Source organism: Physcomitrium patens, chromosome 2, assembly GCF_059467195.1.
Source record: "Physcomitrium patens ecotype Gransden chromosome 2, ASM5946719v1, whole genome shotgun sequence".
NCBI lineage: Eukaryota > Viridiplantae > Streptophyta > Bryopsida > Funariales > Funariaceae > Physcomitrium > Physcomitrium patens.
In genome coordinates, this window is record NC_143411.1 from 7,948,563 (window position 1) to 7,973,132 (window position 24,570).

At 34.8% G+C, this 24,570-nt stretch overlaps 1 protein-coding gene across 1 annotated transcript; it reads right to left on the minus strand.

Annotated features, from left to right (window-relative positions):
* Positions 1 to 18,577: 18,577 nt before the first annotated feature.
* Positions 18,578 to 21,996, minus strand: LOC112295456 (aldehyde oxidase GLOX). Its single transcript, XM_024547100.2, has 5 exons — positions 21,526 to 21,996; positions 20,973 to 21,134; positions 20,632 to 20,835; positions 19,557 to 20,375; positions 18,578 to 19,462 (listed from the first exon to the last, which is right to left on the minus strand). Exons 1-5 carry the CDS (start codon positions 21,769 to 21,771, stop codon positions 19,289 to 19,291), a joined length of 1,605 nt encoding a protein of 534 aa, XP_024402868.1. The 5' UTR covers positions 21,772 to 21,996; the 3' UTR covers positions 18,578 to 19,288.
* Positions 21,997 to 24,570: the final 2,574 nt, after the last annotated feature.

A 24,570-nucleotide genomic window follows, 5' to 3' on the forward strand; every position in this document is an offset into this window, starting at 1 on the left:
TTTGAATGATGAGATTCAATATTCAATACTTTGGAAGATTTTTTAATAGAATTTCAATCTATGTATAAAAAACATGATGTAACTCGTGTTGCAACCAATAAGATCCATATTTTATGACAAAGCAACCGATCCATAAGATTATATGCTTCACAACTTTGATAACTTACAACTGATATCAAGTAGGATGATGTTGCACTTATTAGTCAATTTCTCTAAAGATTACAATATGAGGTAAAGAAATTGATGCTCAACTTACTTAATCTTCAAACATTGAGTCAAACAATTGACTTTAGTGTGATGTGTGACAATCAACTTTTCAAATTTTGATTTGAAAGTCAGATAAGTGGGCTTCAATATTATTATAATTCAATGGCAACACCAATGCTCCCTCAACACATACATTCATAAGTAGAGGATATGCAAATTGATGCAATATGTTTCAAATTTCTTACTCAGTAAAAAAAGACTCATTGTTGTCAAGAAGAATTATGCTTATATTATAGAAAATCTAAGCATATTACTCAACATTATTCAAATAAGTGACATAGTTATAAAATGAGGAGTACAAATGTTAAAGAAGATAATATATCAAAAAACAAATTTGTCGAGTTACAATAGAGACTATGCAATTGGAACCTTATATAATATCTATTGAAGGTCCTATTCTCTCATGTATATTACAAAACCTTTGCCTTGTTAGATTCATGATCTTCAACGTGTTTCTTAAATGAAGAATTAGCTAAAAGACTTAACATATTTTTAGTAAGGAAAATTAAATTTGTTTAGATAGAAGTCATAGATGGTTGTTTGTTGTCTTTTGTAGATGTTACTCATGAAATTCCTTTCTAGAGAAGTAATAATTAATAATCATAATAGCTTTGTGGTATTTAATATCATTAGATCTTCCTCTAATCCAATCATTTTAAGCTTATCATGGTTAAAAAAAATACAATCCTTGAGTAGATTGGATTTCACATATTCTTGACTTTTTTAAAAGTATAATTAAGAGTGTAGTTAATCAAATAGAAAATCATAAGTCTAATACAATTAAACTTATGTTTATAGGTACAAGAGTTTTTTTGCATGCTGCAAAAAAAGGATCATCTTGTGTCATTTATGCCACAGTCATTTCTAATGGTGTAAAGACTTCAAGTGGTATTTTAAGCCAATATCAAGAATTTCAAGATGTATTTGAAAAAAAAAATGTAGATACTCTTCCAAAACATCATCTCTATGACTACTCAATTGACCTTTAAGAAGGAGCACAACCACCATTTGGACCAATCTATAATTTATCACAAAATGAGTTGGCTAAATTCAAAGAATATATTGAAAAAAATCTAGCCAAGAACTTCATATGTCATTCCAAATTTCTAGCAAGAATCCCAATTCTATTTATGAAGAAAAAAAATAGATCATTGTGGATGTGTATTGATTATCGAGGACTCAACAAGATCACCATCAAAAACAGGAACCTGCTACCTTTAATATCTTGACTTCTTGATCAATTGAATCAAGCTAAGATGTATATAAAAATAGATCTACGAGGAGCATACAATCTAATACACATCAAAGAAAGAGATGAATGGAAGATTATATTTCAAACCAGGTATGGATATTTTGAATATAATATCATATCTTTTGGACTTACAAATCCATTAGCAGATTTTCAACATCTTACGAATGATGTTTTTGAAGAGTTTTTAGATGATTTTATTGTCTATTATCTAGACAATATCTTGATCTATTCTAAGAATAAAGAAGAATATGAACTTCATGTCCATCATATATTACAAAAATTAAGAGATGAGAGACTCTATACCAAGATAGAAAAGTGTATATTCTATACTAATCAAGTTGACTTCTTAGGTTACATCATTTCAAACAATGGACTTATAATGGATCCTAAGAAAGTTCAAATTATTATAGATTGAAAGATTTCAAAAACAATCTAAGATATCTAATGTTTTTTAGGATTTTCCAACTACTATTGGATTTTTATGAAGTACTTCTCTCGTATTGCAGCTCTACTTTCATGTTTTACTTGTAAAGACAAACTTTAATGGAATTAAGAAGTGGAAGTAGTATTTGAAGTTTTAAAGATAATCTTTGTTTTTGTACCAATCTTATATTGCATTGACTTTTTTAAGATATTTTTTATGGAAACAGATGCATTGGACTTTATTTTAGGTGCTATATTATTAAAAATAGAAATAGATGATAAACTTCACCCAATAGCTTTTCATTTTAAGAAATTTTCAACAGCCAAGATTAACTATGTAATCCATGACAAAGAGCTTCTTGCAATAGTAGATTCTTTTGAAGAATAGTGTCATTAAATAGAAGGTACTTTTAATCCAGTCATTAAGTATATGAATTATAAGAACCTTAAGTATTTCATATTAGCTTGTATTTTGAATCATCACTAGGCTCGTTGAAGCATGTCTTTGTCAAGATTTGAGTTTAAGATCACTTATTATCTAGGAAAATAATAAGGTTTGTCCAATGCCCTTTCAAGATGTTCTTATCTTGCACCTAAAGAAGAAGATGCAACTTTTTATCAATAAAAGATAATTTCATTGAAGCTAGAATAATTTCATCTTTGAGTAGTGAAATCAACATTGATTATTGATTCAACTTTTTTCAAACAAATTCAATTAAGTATATCCTTTAATCTTCTTGTTTATTATATTAAGAATACTTCTTCTAAGTCTTGTGATACTTCTAAGTTTGAGTTCAAGAACAACATACTTTAATTTGAAGGACGCCTATATGTGTCAAAAAAAAAAGCATGTTTATGTGTTCTTTAAGCACATCATGACTATCTAGCAGCAGGACATTTTGGATACAAGAAGACTTTGGAGGTAATATTCAGAGATTTTTGATGGTTGCAAATGTGTCAAGGACAAGAACTCGATGAAAGCTAAAGAGTAAGTGAGACTTTTCTCAAAAAAGAAATAGGACAAAATAGAAATATGTATATTAAGAAAGAAACTGGAATGGCTATTGCCAAAATATAAGAAAACTAGAGACCCTTGAAACTAGACTAGAAGCAAGAAAGGAGTTGACAAGAGTGAAGAGGGCTTCACTCTTGCCTCTATATATACTATCTAACTAGAAGCCACATGGCGATGTTCTATAAGACCTCCAATATATGTTGACTTTCTAGGCCACATGCCTTTGCTTGCAAGGCAAGTTTTCTATGGATGGACCACGTAGTTAGCTTGTTCTTTAAGCTTCCAACATGTGTGACACATGGCTAACTTGTTGACCAAGTTTCTAGCCTAAAAGTCAACTATAGACTCCTATAAAGTCAAAGCAGTGTCTATGAAGCTTCTAAGAAGCTTCTCTAGAAGATATTACACAATTAATCTACTTTTATCTACTTTTACATACTTTTATCTATTCATATAGGTAATTATATGTATGTCCGTGACATTACCCCCCCTTCTAGGGACGAGTTCCACGAGGAGTGGTGATTATATATTGAGAAAATCTAATATGCGGCGAATTGTATTTGCTACATACTCTGATCTTTGTTCTCTTCGAAGATAGTTGATGGGTCCTCGTAGCCATCGATAGTGTCCCATTCCAGGGCGAGAAGACCACCATGTTATTTGATCTCTGTTGAGGCCTTCATAACTTCCTTCAAATAATACATTTGAAACACCATCAGGAGTCGTTCCTATCTCCAATAATATCACCAAACATCGAGAATCTCTTCCAAGGTCGTGATACCAAATGCGTTGTATCTCACCATCTATTCCAGGAAGAACATGTCGTTCTTGAGGATCTTCATCTCGGTTGCGTCGTCTTGAAGGTTGTGACAATCGCAATGTCTCATCCGGTAAGTCAGCAAACGAAGGTTCTTGAGTTGAATCCGCTGGTTGTTGGCTCTCCATCTAATTAGCATCACAAATGCAAAGAAGTTACAAACAAGGATAGGAAATTGAATGTTATCTTGCCTCAATCTTGTCTCTTTTATAAGAGAGGTTTTCATCTTGGTTTTGATGGATGTCGTTGATGAAAAACTTTGACTTTAGCTGATGCATTTGCTAGATTCCTGGATGGCTCCCATGTGCGCTCACTAATATCATATCCGTGCCAATGAACAAGATATTCCAGCTTATTTCGGCGCCGCCTTGAGTCTAATATCTCTTCCACCTCAAATTCTTCATTATTATCTACTTCTATAGGAGGCGGTGGCATTTGTCTTCTTCCTTGTATATCCACTGTCTTATATGGTTCAAGAAGAGACACGTGGAATACATGATGGATCTTCATTGACTCCGGTAGATGTAACCGATATGCAACTGGGTTGATCTGTTCAGAAACAGAAAAGGGGCCAAGCCTACGATAGTCCAATTTGTCACAAGGTCAAGTGGTCTTGATATTGCGACGAAGTAGCCATACCTTATCACCCACGTTGAGTTGTGGTTGCTCTTTACGATATACATCTGCATTTATCTTTTGTCGTTCTTGAGCTTTCTTCAACTGCGCCTTCATTATTGCATGTAACTCTGACAACCGATTTGCCATGTCTTCTGCTGCAGGATTATCAACTTTTGAAAAATCAAAAGTATCAAGTCGTGGATGATAGCCATAATTGGCAAAGAAAGGTGTTTGTTGCATGGAAGAATGTACTGTATTATTATAAGCAAACTCTGCCAATGGCAGAAGGATTGTCCAATCATCTTGTTGGTAGTTGATGGTACACCTTAAATACTGTTCCAAGACTTGGTTTACGCGCTCTGTTTGTCCATCAGTTTGAGGATGGAAAGCTGAAGATAGCTTTATGTCCACTTTTAAAATCTTGAAAAGAGTCCTCCAGAATCTCGACACAAATTGAGTTCCCCTATCCGATATGATATCTTTAGGTAATCCATGATAGCGATAGATATTATCAATGAAAAGCTTAGCTGTTTCTTCACCTGTGATAGATTTTGTACATGGCATAAAATGTGCCATCTTGGTGAGACGATCTACTATCACAAATATAGAATCATAAGATCTTGAGTTTGGAAGATCTGTGATGAAATCCATAGAAACAGAAGACCATGGTTGTTCTGGTATAGGTAATGGCTGAAGAAGTCTGTAAGGTCGATGTCGAGGAATTTTTGATCTTGAACAAATATCACATGATTGTACAAAGTCTTTGACTGACTTCCACATTTGTGGCCACCAAAAATCTCTTGATATGAGTTCCAGAGTCTTATTATATCCAAAGTGACCTGCTGATGGAAAGTCATGACGTGCTTGAAGAACACGCAAACGTGCTTTTCCTTCTGGAACATATAGGCGTCCTTCAAAATATAATAGATTATTCTTGAACTCGAACTTAGAAGAATCATGAGACTTGGAAGAATTATTCTCGATATCATAAACAAGAGGGTCTGAGGACATACTAGACTGGATTTGCTTGAGAAAAGTTGAATCAACAGTCAGTGTTGATTTCACTGCTCGGAGATGAAATTGCTCCGGTTTCAAGAGGACCGTTCTTTGTTGCTCAAAAGCTGCATCTCCTTCTTTTGGTGCAAAATAAGAACGTCTAGACAGGGCATCGGACAAACCTTGTTGTTTTCCTGGCCGATAAGTGATAATGAAGTCGAATCTTGACAAAGACATACTCCAACGAGCTTGACGACGATTCAACACGCGTGCTGACATGAAATACTCGAGGTTCTTGTGATCTGTATACACAGTGACTGGACTAGAAGCACCTTCTAGATAATGACGCCATTCTTGAAAAGAATCCACGATTGCAAGAAGTTCTTTATCGTGGATCTCATAATTGATCTCGGCTGCTGAGAATTTTCTTGAATGAAAAGCTATCGGATGAAGTTTGTCATCTGTTCCCATTTGTGATAAAACTGCACCCAAGGCAAAATCCGATGCGTCTGTTTCCATAAAAAATACCTTGGAAAAGTCAACACGATATAAGACTGGTACAGAGACAAACGATGTCTTCAAGGCTTCAAATGCTGCTTCCGCTTCTTGATTCTATTGGAATTTATCTTTACTAGTCAAGCGTGTAAGTGGAGCTGCAACTCGTGAGAAGTCTTTGATGAAGATCCGATAGTAATTGGCAAATCTCAAGAAACATTGGACATCTCTTACAGTCTTTGGAATCTTCCAATCCATGATTGTTTGGACTTTCTTAGAATCCATCATAAGACCATCATTTGAAATGATGTATCCTAAAAAGTCAACTTGAGTAGTGTGAAATACACACTTTTCTATCTTGGCGTACAATCCTGCATCTCTAAGTTTTTGTAATACTTGACGAACATGTATTTCATGTTCTTCAACATTCTTAGAATAAATCAGGATATCGTCTAGGTAGCAGACGACAAAATTGTCTAAGAATTCACAAAATACATCATTCATGAGATGTTGAAAAGCAGCTGGTGCATTCGTGAGTCCAAAAGGCATGACATTGTATTCAAAGTGTCCGTACCTGGTTCGAAACGCAGTCTTCCATTCATCTCCTTCTTTGATCCGTACTAGATTATATGCTCCTCTTAGATCTATTTTTGTATAGATCTTAGCTTGATTTAACTGGTCAAGGAGTCCTGATATCAAAGGTAATGGATACCTGTTCTTGATTGTGATCTTGTTGAGTCCTCGATAGTCAACACACATTCGTAAAGATCCATCTTTTTTCTTTACGAATAAAATTGGAGCTCCTGCTGGAGATTTTGAATGGCATATGAAATTCTTCGCTAAATTCTCGTCAATATATGTCTTGAGTTCAGCCAACTCATCTTGCGATAAACTGTAAATTGGTCCAAATGGTGGCTGAGTTCCTTCCTTGAGATCGATTGAACAATCGTATGGACGATGCTCAGGAAGAATATCTGCATTCTTTTTCTCAAAAACGTCTTGATAATCTTGATATTGACTTGGAATGCCACTTGAAGTCTTTACGCTTTCAGAAATAGGTGCAGCATAAATAGCAAAAGTTGATCCTTCTTTTGCTGCGTGTATAAATGCTTTTGCACCTATAAGTGCGGGTTTTACTATACTAGACTCATGGTTTTTTACTTAATTAATAGAACTGTTACTAATGCTCCGAGGAAAATCAAGTTTACGAGAAATCCAATCTATTCGAGGATTATACTTTTCTAACCATGATAAGCCTAAAATTATTGGATTAGAGGGAGATCTAATTATATTAAAAATTACGCAACTACTATGACCATTTATTACTACATCTACAGGAAGTGTTTCGTGAGTTACATCTCCAGAAGACAACGGACGACCATCTATGACTTCTACGTGTACAGGTTTAGTTTTTTGTATTAATGATATTCTATGACATCTAGCAAATTCTTCATCTAAAAAACAAGCTGAGGCTCCTGAATCTATCAAGGCAGAGGCTTTGTAATTATTAGGTCCTAAACGCACATCTATTATAAAACAAGGAGATGGTTCTGAGGAGAGGATAGGACCTTCATTAGAAGTTGTACAAGATTCCAGCCGCACGGTCCCTATTGTAGCTGGACGTACTCGTTTTCCGACATACTGTCTTCTTTGACAGCCGTACTCCTCATTTTGTAGTTACGTCGCTTCTTTGGACAATGTTGAGCAGTGTGCTTAGGTTCTCCACAATATAAGCACAATCCTTCTTGTCGACGACGAGACTTTTCTTGCTCAATAAGAGGTTTGAAACGTACCGCATCAATTTGCATATCCTCTACTTCTGAAGGTATGTGTTGAGGAGACGTCGGTGTTGCCATTGAATTGTAGTAACGTTGAGGCCCACTTGTGCGACTCTCGGATCGAAATTCAAAAAGTCGATTGTCGCACTTCACAGCAAAGTCAATTGCTTGACTCAATGTTTGAGGATCAGGTAAATTAAGCATCAATTTCTTTACCTCATATTGTAATCCGTAGAGAAATTGACTCACAAGTGCGGCATCATCCCACTTGATATCAGTTGCAAGTTGTCGAAATTGCGAAGCATATAATGTTACTGATCGATTGCCTTGTCGCAAAATACGGATCTTGTTGGTTGCAACACGAATTGCATCATGTTCTCCAAACATGGATCGAAACTCCGCCAAAAAAGCCTCCAGATTATCCAATATTGGATCTCGTTGTTCAAGAAAAGATGAAAACCATGACAATGCTGAACCTGAAAGAAGTGTACCAATGAATCTAACTTGTGACCCTGGAGTTGGATAGCTCTGGGGTTGAAGTTCAATCACTAGTTGGACCTGATTGATGAATCCTCGAAACTTGGATCTGGTACCATCAAACTTCTCGGGCAAGGCAACTCTCGGTTCTCTAACACTCGAAGGGTGTTCCATTCTGGGAGAAGGGACATGATTTGGTGCAGATGTTGAAGCAGCCCCAATCATCTCTATATCTTCACTTCCTACCATTCTTGTTGCTCCTTGTGGTGGTAAATTGAGTTGATGCATCGCAAGCATTAACTCCATCAATTGTTCTTGCATCTGTGCCATTATACTCTTCATTTCAACAAACTCTGCCATAGTAGCACTTAGAAAAGAAAAGATGTCTAATAACGCTCAAAACAAATAGAAGAGAGGAATTGATAACAAAGAAAATACTAAGAACAATATCAGTTTAAAAGAGGGTAATCCGCAACTTCTAATGCGCTTATGTCTTATCAAGAAAAAGGGGTAATCCACTCTTAATCAAGAAAAGACAAAGCTCTGATATTATAAGTGTACTCTTGTCAATCTGTCAAGGACAAGAACTTGATGAAAGCTAAAGAGTAAGTGAGACTTTTCTCAAAAAAGAAATAGGACAAAATAGAAATATGTATATTAAGAAAGAAACTGGAATGGCTATTGCCAAAATATAAGAAAACTAGAGACCCTTGAAACTAGACTAGAAGCAAGAAAGGAGTTGACAAGAGTGAAGAGGGCTTCACTCTTGCCTCTATATATACTATCTAACTAGAAGCCACATGGCGATGTTCTATAAGACCTCCAATATATGTTGACTTTCTAGGCCACATGCCTTTGCTTGCAAGGCAAGTTTTCTATAGATGGACCACGTAGTTAGCTTGTTCTTTAAGCTTCCAACATGTGTGGCACATGGCTAACTTGTTGACCAAGTTTCTAGCCTAAAAGTCAACTATAGACTCCTATAAAGTCAAAGCAACGTCTATGAAGCTTCTAAGAAGCTTCTCTAGAAGATATTACATAATTAACCTACTTTTATCTACTTTTACATACTTTTATCTATTCATATAGGTAATTATATGTATGTCCGTGACAAAATGTGGAAGGCTATAAAAGACTTTGTTCAATCATGTGACATTTATTTAAGTTCAAAAACTCCTCAGTATTGACCATATCGACTTTTTCAACCATAACCTATTCCAAAACAATCATGGTCTTCTATTTCTATGGATTTTATTAAAAAAACTTTCAATCTTAAAATCATATGATTTTATATTTGTTATAGTAGATCATTTTAATTAAATATCATATTTTATACTTTACACAAAATCTATCACAGATGAAGAAACTACCAAGCTTCTTCTTGATAATATCTATTGATACCATGGATTGCCAAAAGATATTATATTGGATAGGGGGATCCAATTTATATCAAGATTTTGAAGAACTCTTTTTAAGATTCTAAAGGTGGACATAAAGCTTTCTTTGGCCTTTCATCTTCAAATTGATGGACAAACATAGTGCATAAATCAAGTTTTGAAGCAATACTTAAAATGTACCATCAATTATCAATAAGATAATTAAACAACCATTTTGCCATTGACAGAGTTTACTTATAGTAATTCAATGCATTCTTTTATGCAAAAAATATCTTTCTTTATCAATTATAGTTATCATCCATGACTTGGTATTTTTGACTTTTTAAAAGTTGATAATCTTGTGGCAGAAGGGTTGACAAATTGTTTATTAGAGTTATATGTAATAATGAAGATGCAATTAAAGGAAGCTCAAAAATGACAAAAGATCAATATGGATACTTATTGAAAGGAACAAGCATAATTCAATGTAAGTAACAAGGTATAGTCATTTCATCATAATATCAAGACTACTTGTCATTGTGATAAGTTGGACTATCCTAGGATTAGACCTTTTACTATTTGTAGACAAATGAATCTAGTTGTTTATTAGTTACATCTAGTAGAATCAATGAACATCCATCTTGTTTCTACATATTTCTTCTTGAACCATACAAGATTGTGAATATATCAAGAAGAAAAAGCAAACCTTCATCTTGTCCTATAGAAGTGAACAATAATGAAGAGTTTGAAGTGTAAGAAATTCTAAACTCAAGGTGGTGCCAAAATAAATTAGAATATCTTAATCATTGGTGCAAATATGATATTAGTGAATACACATTAGAGCCATTAAAGAATCTTACAAATATAGTAAAGGTGGTAGAGGCTTTTTATCGATGACATCCATCAAAATTAAGATAAAGAATAGTAAGTCTTTGCTATAAAAAAAAAACAAGGTCCAAGAAAGATTGCATTCTATGTTTCTATTTTATTTGTGGTTTCTGTATATTTGTGACATTAACGAAATGGAGAATCAACAACCAATGGATTTGACTCAAAAGCCTTTATTTACTGATTTGCTAGATAAGATATTACGATTGTCACAACCTTCACGATAACGTAATTGAGATGAAGATCTTCAAGAACGACATGTTTTTTTGTGAATAGATGGCGAGATACAACGTGTTTGGTATCACGACCTTGGAAGGAACTCCTGATGTTTGGTGATTTCATTAAAGGTAGGAACAATTCTTGATTGTGTTCCAAATATTTTATCTAAAAGAAGTTATGAAGGCCTCAAAAATAATCAAATAACTGGGTGGTCTTTCCACCCTCCTATTGAACACTATCAATGGTTGAGAAGTCCTATCAACCAACTTCAAAAAAAACAAAGATCAAAGTATGTGGCAAATATAATTTGCCACATCTTGGATTTTTTCAACATATGATGACTGCTTTTCATGGTACTTGTCTCTTGAAAGGAGATTAATGTCATAGACATATACATATAAATTAATAATTACTTATATAATTAGATAAAAGTAAGTAAAAGTAAGTTAATTCTATAATACCTTCTATAAAAGCTTTTTAATAGCTTCATTGATGCTGCTTTGACTTTATATATATCTATATTTGACTTTTTAGGTTAGAAATGTAGTCAATAAGTTGGCCATGTGCCACACATATTGATAGCTTGAAGAATAAGCTAACTGTATGGCCCATATGTAGAAAACTTACCTTGTAAGCTAACGCATGTGTCTTATACATATAAGAGGTCATATACAACATCACCATATAGCTCCTAGTTAGATGGTATATATAGAAGCAAGAATAAAACCTTCTTTACTCTTGTCAACTCTTTTCTTGCTTCTAGTCTAGATTTAAGAGTTTCTAGTTTTCTTATCTTTTGGCAATAGTCATTCTAGTTTCTTTTTAATATATATACTACTTTATTGCTATTTTGTCACTTTTCCTTTGACACAAACGTTTTAGATTTATACATCTTCTTCTAGTTCATGTCATTGACAATTAGATATTAATTAAAAATTTATTTTTGATTATATTTTCACTATATAGTTGTATTATAATATGATAATATGAGATGTTGCTAATTACAATATTAGAAATAATTTATCCACAACTTATAGTATTATAAAATAAAGGATGTATTTGTATCAATTTAAGTACAAGACTATTATCAATTAGTGCATATCATCAAATTGAATGCTCAAGGACATTTCTACAAGGCTATTATATTATTTTTTTATTTGATATTATCTTTAAATGCATGTTGAAGCAATCCTTTAACATCTTTCTTTTATAAAAAAATACATATACTTACAATTAATGGTACCTATTTGGAATCCCATATGTGTATATAAATAGTATTATATTTTTCATACAATAATCAATTATTGACTACATTATTTACTTTTATTGTTATTTAAGATTAGCAAATTATTTATATAGTAGCTATCATTTTAATACCATTCATTTAATATTGAATAGAACCAAGTGACTTAAAATCAATATTGATCCAATTTTATCACAATATATATAACATCCACTTAGTTGCCTAAAGAAATGTTTCATCTGTATAAAGGATATGGAAACAACCAAAAGAGTGTTTAAATGTAGTCAATGAAAGAATATTAGGCATAATTGCTTAACTTGAAAAGAACCAATTTAGTTACTTTAGTGAAGTGTTGCTTAATATAAGTTTAAAGTTGTCATATTTGAGAGAGAGAGTCATTATAAGGCTTGATTGTAACTTATAAAATCTAGGTTTTTAAGAGCATGTACTACAATTTTGACCATGTTTTTAATCTTCTTTAATATCTATATTATCTTCACAAATATACTAAAATTTATTTTATTATTATTATTATTATTATTATTATTATATATTAAGTTTTATATTTTATTTTATTTATTAAAATATTACTTCTTTTTTTCTTTAATACATTTCAAAGATGTGTATTTTTTAAAAATCTAAAATAATATATGATTTTGAATTCATACAATATACAATAAATTAATATATAAATTTAAAAACCTAATTTGATACATGAATATAATGTTTTTGATATAATATCATAGATATTTGAATTCAAAAGTTACATATCAAATTGGTAGAATTGCAATGGTTTTTTAAAAAAAAGAAAATCAATAAAAGATACAATGATATCTTTGTAATAAATCTTTAATATAGAATATTTATTTTATTAAAAGTATTATGTAGGAATATTTTTAAAAAAAATTATTAATATTTATCATTGAAAAATAATATATAATGTTTCTTTTTTTATGAAAATGAAGTTATAAACACTATAAGTTAGATATTTGGTTCTAAGATAACAAAACCTACAGCTTTAAATTATCTTATAATCAAAAATATATATACATGCATAAAAATATTCTTCTTTTACAATCTTAATCCTTCTTGTAGATTAGAGACATAAATAGTATTTATTTTATTTTTTTTTCATTCTAAAAGAAGGTCAAAAGCCACATCATGCTTCAAACTTATAAAGAGAGAATAAATGAGTGTGCATTGATTCGGGAGTGGGAGGTTTACGCTTACTCTAGGGGTTGCTTTCTGAGTTGGAGGGTTGAGTGAGTTTGGGATTATTGAAGCAATTATTTGGCTTGGTGTGTTTTTTACACTTTATTGACTTGTGCGGAGGTTATGGTATGGATCCAAATCATAATTTTTAGCAATTTTGCCATTCTTATTCTGCCTGATTGTTTCTGTTGACCTTTCCGTGTACATCTGACGTTCGTGATGCCTTTCAGGGAAGGGCTGTTTGCTTGTCGATTAGTTCAGCTGTTGTGTAATTTCTCAGTTGTGTTTGGAAATCGATGAGGAAGGTCATCTTTTCGTTGTTTGTTAGAGTGTGGAGATAGAATCCCTCGCACTCCTATGAATTGTGATAAACTCAGCCACTTCCGGTTATTGGCATTCTCCGTTCAATGGGACACAGAAGTCTTTTTACTTTTCCTAAATGCATGATGCGCGGCCTTGAAGGTGAATTTCTGCAAATATTGTAATTGCAAAGTAATAGTTTCTCCAACCTCACAAGCAATGGTTAGCCAGATTGTACGCGTTTGCGTCGCTGCGATTTCTTCGATTACAGACGGCGCGCCTGAGCTGCAGCTCGTACAGTACGTGTAAAGGGACGGTATTCTTAAGTGGAAAAAAAATCTTTGTGGTCTCAGAACTGACGAATGTCAGTTTAATTCTTTGTTAGAATGTACAGTTCGTATTGCATGTTCCAGACGTGAGCTCGGTTACAGGCCGAATATTTTGAGTAGGTGCACGTCCTCAGGCAAGTTTACTGTTTTAGCATGTGAAGCTGTAGGTTGCTAGGATTTCCTTTCTGGAGGCTGTAACCTTGTGCTTCGAACCTTTTCACGCAGAAGCGCTGGCCTCCGACTCTCAATTGCATTTCTCTCACCAAGCAATATTACTCCAACCTATAGACAGTGACTAATTTTCTTTAGCATCATACTCGCAATGTATTCTTTTCGCAGTGCCTTGTGTATGTTGGCTTTCTTGATACCGTGTTCATGTTGCTGATGGTGGGAAAAATGCATTGCACAACAGAGTGACTACACAGTTAATGCAAGGGACAGAGAGGAGCAACCCACACCGACTGTGTCGAAAATTCTCATTCCTTGTTTACATTTGGTAAACTCATGCTCACATTCTAAGTCTTTTGAATGATGCTGCAACATACTTCGTGTCTACATGTGAGGAAATCAGAATAGATATATACTGCTGGAAATTTGCACTTTGTGTTCTAGTGTCAGTGTACATCCTTCTGCTTCGTTGTTACAACAACCCAGTTTTTGTTTTGGCTACTTCATGAGAAGATATGATGATTCCACTTTGGATGTGCTGTCGTTGTTTCCCTATCACCACCGACATCTCCAAATGATCAGGACTCATCCTAAAACTCTATTTTTGATAAATTTTGATACCATATTTCTGATTAATTTTTTATATAGTATTTTTCATTCATTTCTGATAGAATATTTTTTATAATTTTCCATAATTTCTTTTATTCCTAATATATTTTTGATGTATTTTTGATAATTCTAATACAATATTTTTAACACACATTTTTGCTATAATAATTTTGTTATTGAAGCAAACACATTTGATACTAATTAGCATTTGATACTAATTAGAATTATAACACATCAAAAACTATACTATTGATGCTTTATTGTGTATTTAGCATATATTTAAGCTTCATAAAAAAATCTTTGTTTCTCCAAGCTCCACTGAATATTGTTAGTTCATGTTTGTTAAGTAATCAATAGTAAATAGATTTGTTTTTTGAGGAATTGAGTTAGGAAGAATCTTACTTCAAAATGATAAGTGTTCTTATTGTACATGTTGTTTTCACTAATATTGAGAAATTAAAAACTTATTTTTTATGATAAAATTAATAAATATTATGAAATATCTATTTTCAAATTCAACTAAATAAGATACATTGTGAAATATTCTAATGTTATTTGTAAATAGAGTTTGCATGTGTCACATTTTCAATTGACAAGTACAAGTGAAATTATCATTTAAACACTTGTCTTTAAATTATAACCATAATTAGCATAGGAATTGATGACATTTGTTCATGAAGGACTTCCATGCATTAATGTTGGTAATTTAGGCCATTAATAAGCAAATATGATTTAAATAGCAAATAATGTGAAAAATAAATTGATAGACATACAACAATATAGAGCTATAGATATTTGAAAGGATATTTGATGTAATACAAGCATTACGGTATTCCACCAAATGACAGCATGGAAGAGAAGAAGTTGCATCTGAGCAAATTGGCTCTTACAAAGATAGCTACAGTAATTTGAAAGTATATGGTCACCAAATGTAATCAATGAATCTCAAAAATTATGCATTAGTAGAGGTTGATGAAAAAAAAAAAAAAAATGAATTATTTGTTATCTACAACAAAAATTTATAAGACTTGTAACATTATTGACTTATTATTGGTATAATTAGCATCCATTTTAAAAAATAATATTGTGGACTACATCTTGTTACTACAACAATCTATCAAAGATAAGAACTTAATAAATACAAATAAACAAGTAAAATTTTTTTTCAAAAAAAATGACAAATTAAAAATAAAAAAGTATGTATATTCAAAAAGAAACTAGAATAGCTATTGCCAAAATATAAGAAAACTAGAGATCCTTCAAATATGACTAGAAACAAAAAAGAAGTTGACAAGAATGAAGAAGACTTCACTCTTGCTTCTATATATATTATCTATCTAAGAGCTATGTGACAACATTCTATAGGACCTCTAATATATGTCTAATTTGTAAAATACATATCCTTACTTAGAAGAAATGTTTTCTATATGTGCTCTATATTATTAGCTTGTACTATAAGCTACTAATACATGCAATACTTGTCTAATTTATTGGCTAAGTTTCTAACCTATCAATTACCTATAGACATGTATAAAGGAGAAACTTCATCTATAAAGCTTTTAAAAAGCTATTCTATAAGATATTATGAAATTAATTTATTTTTACTAACTTCTATCTATTCATATTACCTAAGTAATTAATAGAATAAATATGTATGTTTGTGAGATAAGGACCAATTATTTTTGTTTTCAACATTAAATTCTTAAAAAATTGATTTATATCAAAAGAAGTTGTTAAGGACTTCATAAGCACTGGATCTCAGTATTAGACATCATTATAGTTTGACAAAAATTAATTTGGCAACATAACTTCAAATATTGTGAAATCTCTTGACTCTTAGATCTTGGAAGCACATGAGATGCTATTAATTTCAATGCTAAAATTAATTTATCATCAACTCATGGTATAGTATAATAAATGTCGTATCATAAGCAATATAATTATTGGGCTATTGTCAATAAGTATATAGCACCAGATTGAATGGTCAGAGACATTTACACATGAGTACTACATCAGTCCTTCTATTGATATTATCTTTGAATGCATTTCAAAGCAATCATCTAATATTTTGGATTTATAAAACTATACATGTACTTGCAAATGGTAGCAACTATCTGGAATCCTATATATGCATGTAATTAGCACTTTGCTATTCATGCAGCAATCTATTGCCAGCGATACTATTTACTTTCATACTATTGTAGCCCAACAAGCAATCTATATAATAGCCATCACTTCAATACCATCTATTAATTATTAGACAAAATCAAGCAACAAAAAAATGAATTATTGATCCAATCCTTGATATGACATCGACCTAACTATCCAAAGAAGTATTGTATCTATATGGAAGATTTAGAAATAACTAAAAGAATGCTTAGATTTAGTTGATGCAAGAACACCAAGCATAATTGTATAACTTGTAAGCAACCAATTTGGTTCCAATATTGATCTATTGCTTCATGTAATGTTTAATTTTATTTTTAATTTTATATTTTGAATCAAATTATTATGATGTTGTAAATTAAATAAAAAATTATATATATTTTTATTTTCAAATGAGTACTATTAAAAATTATACTTGCAAAAAATAATATTAAATTTTAATTCAAATATAGATATTATCAAATTTATAAAAAATTATTTTTATTATTGATATTATCTAATTTTTTTTTATAATATTGAATTAATTCCTAAAACTTAATAACTTTAGTTTATTTGAATTAGAAGCTTTTTATATTTTATTAGTTAATAGCTCTAATTCTTTCATTAGAAAAGAAGCTTAATCTTATATCATTAATCTAGTATTAAGATTTAAAATATTCAAAAAATATGTAATATATATTTTATGTAATAAAAAAATAATTTAAAAAAATTTAATTAAATACTTAACTAGTAAAAATATTAGATATATATATATTATAGCTAATAATTAATTTTTTATTTAATAAATAGCATGACAACATGCTTCTTGGTATAAAAATATGATGCTTGATTATATATTTAAGGTATTTCATCTTATAGAAATATAATTCAATTTGATTTTTGAAAATATTATTACACTAATAACTAGCTCATATATATAGAAACATTTTTTTTGCCTATAGAAGTTTCTTAATACACAAGATGTTTCTTATATATATATTTAAAGTGCAAAGCATACAATTAAGTTTTAATTTATAAGCATGCCAAACAATATTCAAAAAAATATATTCATAAACAAGATGAGCTACTAAATAAAGTTAAAAATCAAAACAGATTTTGTGACAATTTAGTGCTGAAAAATATAGTTGTTCTCCTTCTCATAAAATAATTCAACAATCTATTTGAAAACTTTTTAGATTAGGAAATGAGTATCAGTTATTATTCATTAGAACTCTCACACGTTAATAAAGTTGGTTGAATGACAATGTGTACCTGGTCGTTGATAATTGGTGAAGGTTAATTTGGATTCTGTGGATTGGTAAAACTCTAAAAAATTAAAGCCAGGAGGTTTATATAGTGTAGTGCTGAAAAACGAGGTCTGTTTTTTTGAAGTACTCTTGAATCAGCTCTGAATGATCAACGTGAATCGTAAGATAGAGAGTCGTGATCATGAAAAAGCAGACGGCTATGTGTTGATAGGATCAAACGGCATTTTAGCTCACGTCTGCAATTCATACTTGAACTTGACTGACACAGTGAACAAGGTTCCTTAGCGACAATCTTCGATCGGGCATTTCTGAAATGCTGTCATCCTTGCGCAGATTTTTTAGCGGCACAATAATGGCTTACATGTATTGAGCTATGTCCTCATTCGATGGTCGATGAATATGTATGCAGGCAATGGGCCGCATACATGCCATACGGCAAGTTAGGGAAGTCTTAACAAATGTTGCAGTATGTCGCCATACTTTTCCAATCGTTATGTGTTTTTGACATCAGCCAGTCTTGCTTAGTTCTGCGAATTTTGATATTATTGTTTTCGATGATGGAGTTCTGAAGGCTCTCAGAGCACTGTATGAAGAAGTTGGACTCGGATGGGTGTACGGTATAACTTACAAGCAGCTGGTGCGTTTAACTCCGAGAATCTTGTTTCATGCATATACGCAACTGTTCATTTTAAGTTGAACGAGCTGGAGTTTTGCCCAGTGCCTCGACTTCTTCTTAATTTTGCTTGTGTTCCAACATAACATCATTAACAATTCTACAACAGCATTTCGGGAATAATTAGATGAGATTGCATGCTTCGCTCTGACGTAGCGCTCAGCTTTGTGGATTCAGGACTGCCGTTCTGGAGAAGATCCCCGGTGCACAGTAGTTTCTGCGCACATGCGATGCGGGAGACTACACTGTGGTGCGGCGACTGCAGCTGGGGTGGGGGCGGGGGGATCGCGCAGGGTCCAGACAATCTGAAAGCATCCTCGGAGTTCACAACAAGGCTGTGATTCGGCAGCTTCATCTACGTATACGGCATGACGGGCATGGCTGCAATGATATTATTGTCCACGACTAAACTTCTAGAAAAACTTTGCCTGTGGTATCTGCTCAAGCCTGAATTCCTAACCACGCATTACGCATGGTGGTCTAAAAATTCTACAGCAACAATTCAGTCTCTCACTTGCTGCGCAATCGAACTGGCGACGTCTACATCGATAAACGAACAGAAAAAATATATATATAACTACTCGGGCGGATTATGCAGCGAAGGCGAGAATTTTAATCCTCGTCACTGGGGGATAAATCTTGAAGTGCATCTGTGGCCGAAGAGACAGTGGATGTGAAAAGAAGAAGAAATGGAAATGAGCAATTTTACAGTCGGTCCGTTTAGCTCATCTGCACCCAATTCGCCCAACTAGGAACGCCATTTACAATGGCGAACACCTTGTAGTATCCTGCAGGCGCAATTGTTGAATCTGGTGGTGCAGCTGAGGCTACTGTATACTTGCCAGCGCCAGAACCGACTGGAGCCTCAGCTGCAAGCTTCAGCAACCTTTGGCCCTGCACAAGAGAACGCAAAACATCACCGTAAAAACGCGGATCATTCGGCTAGTGGAGATTAAAAATGCACATGACAATCGGTTAAGTACCGTACCTGAGCGTATGAGTGTGTGACTAACGGCGAGCTGACCATGTTGAGCTGCACACCGGCAGAGATGTCACCATTGTAGGTGACTGTACCAGTGAACGCATCCCCGTACTTCATAGCACCGGGAACCTGCAGGCCGGGACGAGTGCCACCCAGGTAAGGAGGACTGAAAGCATCGATTCTGAGCTCGGTGGGGAATTCCCCCGTGAACGTGTAGAACTGATGGGTATTACTTCCCGCGCACAGAATCCGACCATCAGGCAGAAGGTTTGCAGTGGAGTGGTACATTCGGGGAATCGAGGAGCCAGCCAGCGTCTGGAACCGATCTCCAGCGGCTTTGTCTGGAGAGTAGAGGTCTGGAGTTAGGACAGGATCGCTGGCGTATCCCCAACCTTGAGATCCCTTCGCTGCACCGTTGATGATGATGACATCGCCCAGCGGTGTAAAAATCATATCGCCCATGTTACGTCTGTGAGGCATGGTTTCTATGGCCCACCCCGGATTCGCAGCCAAGGGGTTAATGCGGCCACAGGTGTTGCTACTAGGATACTGCGCACCAGGATTACTGAAGGCTCCCTCGCGGGCTCCTCCGCAGACGAGAATCTCGCTATACTTAAACCCGTCGCCTGATTTCAGGGGGAGCATGACGGAGCTTCCAGCGGAGGGGTAGTTCCGAGGCTCGCCTGGAAGCTGAGGAAGTCTCTTCACCTCGACATTCTTCTGCCAGTCGTAGAGAATACTGTCCTTGTTTGCGAAAATAAATAGGTTATTGTTGGGGAGGAGGTGCACGAATGGGTAAAGGTTGTCGTTCTGGGGACTGTTAGTCTGCAAGACATTGGAGGAGCTCAAAGACTATTTCACTGCCTGAGAACCGTATCTAAATGCGACATTTTCAGAATATCTCGAATAGGCTCTCTAGATAAAATAAAACAAAATAAAAAATGGCCATGGTTGATCAATGATGTAGAAGTAGTGATTACGAAGGAAAACTAAAGAATTCAGTTCGGGAGAAAGTGATAACATATCTACTCAAGATTTAGAAAAAAAAGGTGACAACGAGGGATTTGGATGTGCAGTGTACCTCCTGGAGAAGGGCCAACGTGGTTTGGCCGCGGCCATTTGCAGGGACGTATTCAATAGTGAATGCGTTTCGCCCGCCAACTACTGCTTGCGTGCCATCGGGGAGCTGCTGGTTGGATGCGTACCATCTTCCAATCTGGAGACTTGAGTCCGTCTCTACCCAATCGCAACCCCCCCCGTCGCCGCAGGGTTGGAAGTTGCGAATCTGTTAATATGCAAACTCTCAGTAAGGGGAATGCTTAGAAACGCAAGTACTATCATTAATCATGGAGTTAGGGCATGTCCAGAGACTGGTGGAATCTAAAATAACAAACTTCAGATTGCTCTTGGAGATTTAACCACCTTAGCCACTCCTTCAGCGTCTCCACCCGTTTGAACCATCTTTCCGGACCCGTCGAACTGCCCTGATGAGCACCATGTGTCGGTGAAGATAAAAAGTGGCCTGATTTCATTAGATCCAGGGGAGAAGATTGCTGAATGCGCCGTGCAGTCATATTTGTTGGCCTATCATTCAAGGGACAACTGTAGTGATTAGTCGTTTCAAGTCCTTTCTATTTTAAGAGTTTCATGAGCTGCTTTCTGTGCTCCACCAAATATGGTAACAGAATGCAATCGTTTCTAGTGCCAAATTCATTGGTCTAGAAATCCAAGAGTTCAGAGCCGGTTAAGCTCCAGTCTACTTTGAGTCGAATAGTTCAAGCATCATCAAGAGGAAAGAGTAGCCGTTGTTCGTCAGAAACACTAATTCTGCAATTATGCAAGTTTTGTCAAGTGTCAATGTCAGAACTTGCTCTTCCCTGAACTGTATGATGGCGGCACACTGAGCATGCGGAGTGCCATGAACCTTGTGAATTGACGGAAAGCAACGAAACAGTTTGGAACTGCCAAAACTCACCCGATCAACTTCATTTTGCCTACACCGCCCATTGTCCAACGGGAGCTGCGAATCACCGATATTAGTGCGGTCGAGAAGAATGACATTCCCGTAGTGTGTCACCGCAGCATGCATGGTTGCGATTCCTGCATTTTCCTTCACTATCTCCCAGTACCCCTGGCCTATCACTCCAGGCAGCAGTAGTCCGCTGCACAACAACAGTAATGCTAACACCTGTGGAAGGAGACCTCTCTCTACCTGTGCCATCTTGCCACACTGAAAACTGAGTTTACTGAGCGTATCCACCTGACAATTGCAACTAAGAGTTCATCCACATTAATCACTCCGATGTCCTATCTACTTCAGCAAGCTTAGAGGATTAGCCTGACGCTTCGGTCCTGGCCTGCGACGAAATGTCATGCAAGAATCAGATCTAGCACTCTGAGCTCCGGAACTGACACTAACAACGTCGTCCAGTTGCAACTCAAAACTGCACCTTTTCTGCGGCATAAGATAAGCCCTGTTATAGAAAGACAGAGAGACCGGAAACAAGGAAGTTAGACCGCTTCGTCTGCACGGAGACTTGCGATGAAATTTAATTGACTATGTTTCATTTTCTCAGGAGGAACGGTAGGAGAGCAAAGCGGGTGGGCCCTCGAGTGAGCATAGCAGGTGGGTCTAACACAACATGAACAGTTTGACAGAGATGAATTTCGTCGACATTTCACTACACTGAAAAATGCACTCTTGTGATGATGGAGTCCCAAGACAGCGAACATGCTCGGAACATTCCACAGTAATCGACAACATGAATTATTGCACCAGGGTTCGGGATTTATCATGAGGTCCAATCCAGCTAAATTTGTCTTCAAACGCGCAAAATGCATTAGTCACTGTTGGTGTGGCACACTCACACATCACTCCTCTGCATTGATTCTGTCTTGGACTTCCCCAAGCCCCTAATCACGCTATGTTTTTCGCTCGATGACGTCAACGCACTGTCAGAACATTTCCTGACTATACTCCAAATAGGTGGATGGAATCCTAAATGATGGCCACAACAGTCCAGAGCTCCAAAGAGAAGCTCATCAGCTTGAAGTTCATTGGGTTGCACGACCCCAGCAGAAGGACTGAACAGTCAAATTGAAACTCGTCATGAAATGTATTGTTTTGGAATCTGACAATCACTCGTCTGGCCAATGATATCGTATGGTGGTGTTGACGGGGACTAACGTTAAGATGGGCTCACCATGTGCTTGGCTGCACATTGTGATGAAGAAACCCATTGTGACCAAAGGTCGTTGTGTTTCGGCTTTAGAGAACTCTTCTAGAATAAATTATTCAACATTCGATCCATCTGTCGAAAGCTTGTCACAAACAAGCTGAATAAAATTGATAAACCACCGATCAATAATCACAACTGAAGCCTCTAAATTCACAACTTAGCTTTTTTTATTTATTTTAAGGAAAGTTCACATTTAAGTAAAAGGGATGGGCGTTGACCAATGGAAGACATGGTGGAGCAGGCGAGCGGCCGAACACAAAAATACAAATTACCATCTAGTTCTCGTTGAAAAGGACCCCTTTCATTCAATCATTAACCAGAATCGTAAGCAAAGCCCCAGGCTAAGCTGACACATGCAGTTGTGAGAAGAGCGTGGGCTGGCACTGATGACATCGGAGTGGGCGATATCTTCACGTGCAGGAACCATCGCATCTCGGACTGGTTAAGAATTTTTGTTTATAAATGCACCATCTGACTAAAGTCGATCAACATGGCGTTCAGGAAACGGTTTCCTGCAACCGCTCTTTTACTGTACACGGATGTTCAACACCATCGAAACAATGCTGCTCTATTCTGTCGAATTTTCTGGTCCCAACGGCATTGATCCGTTCACTAGTTTTCGGAAGCGAAAATAGAAAGCCGGCCCATTAAACCCGTGCAAAGTTCGGCCCCACACTATTCATGGGTGCTTTGCCTTTGAGTTCGCAGCTCTGGTTCAAGACTCTTCTTCTATCTGCAAGCTTTAATAGCATTTCGGCTAGGATTCGATGCTTCTCCTGTCATTCAAGAGCTGGGCAAAGCATCAGCAGACAAAGACTGATTCGTTGGAACCGCCGCACGTCTAATGCAATGAGTTAGTTAATGGTTGGGCCTTTTACAAAGCTGCATGGGATCTCAGTGCTTTTTCTATGTCTTTTTCGTCGCAAAAGAACAACGGAGAACTCATTCAAAAACTATAAATCATCGATTAGGTTATCATGAGCATTAATTAGTTAGTATCATACTAGGTTTAGCAGTTATTATCTTTAGCAGGTACTAGGTTTAGCAGATCTATTGATAGAGTATATGTGTCTCTACTTTCATGTATCATCAAGTCACATTGTAGTTCTACAGAGTTTTATCTTAGGAAAAATATCATATATATCCCTCAAATATATTAAAATATCAAGAATATTTCTACATTCTTGATAATAGCAAATATATCTCTCAAAGTTTTGATGATAGCAAAAATATCCTTGAATATAATAAGGTATCTCCAATTTGACAACAACCTTTGGATTCTATTTTTTTTTTTGTTTTATATAGGCCTAAAACTTATGTTTTTATAATGCAACTTGATTTTTTTTTTTTTTTCTTTTTTGTTTTATAATCTTATGGAATTGCAATTGTAGCCTTGAAAGCCCTTGTCATCTGTTCTTGCATTGTCATGTACTAATATGAGCATTGGGTGAAAGAAAAAAGAAAGAATTTTATTATAAAAAAGCCTAGTAGAAAGATATAATAATTTTTTTAGTCTTAATGCTGCATTTTTGTGGAAATGACTTCTATTTACTTTGTAGGTGCATAAATGAGCCAATCAAAGTAAATAAAATAAATAAATAATTAATATAGGCATATTTAAGAAAAGATTAAGAATAGATTTTAGCAAAAATTACCTTAAAATATGAAAATTTGATATCCAGAGAGGCCCAATTGCTAATTGTGAACCAAGTTTCAAATTAGATCCTAAGGCTTAAAACCACTCACTTATAACAACTCCATGGTTCTTTGGTTGATAAACG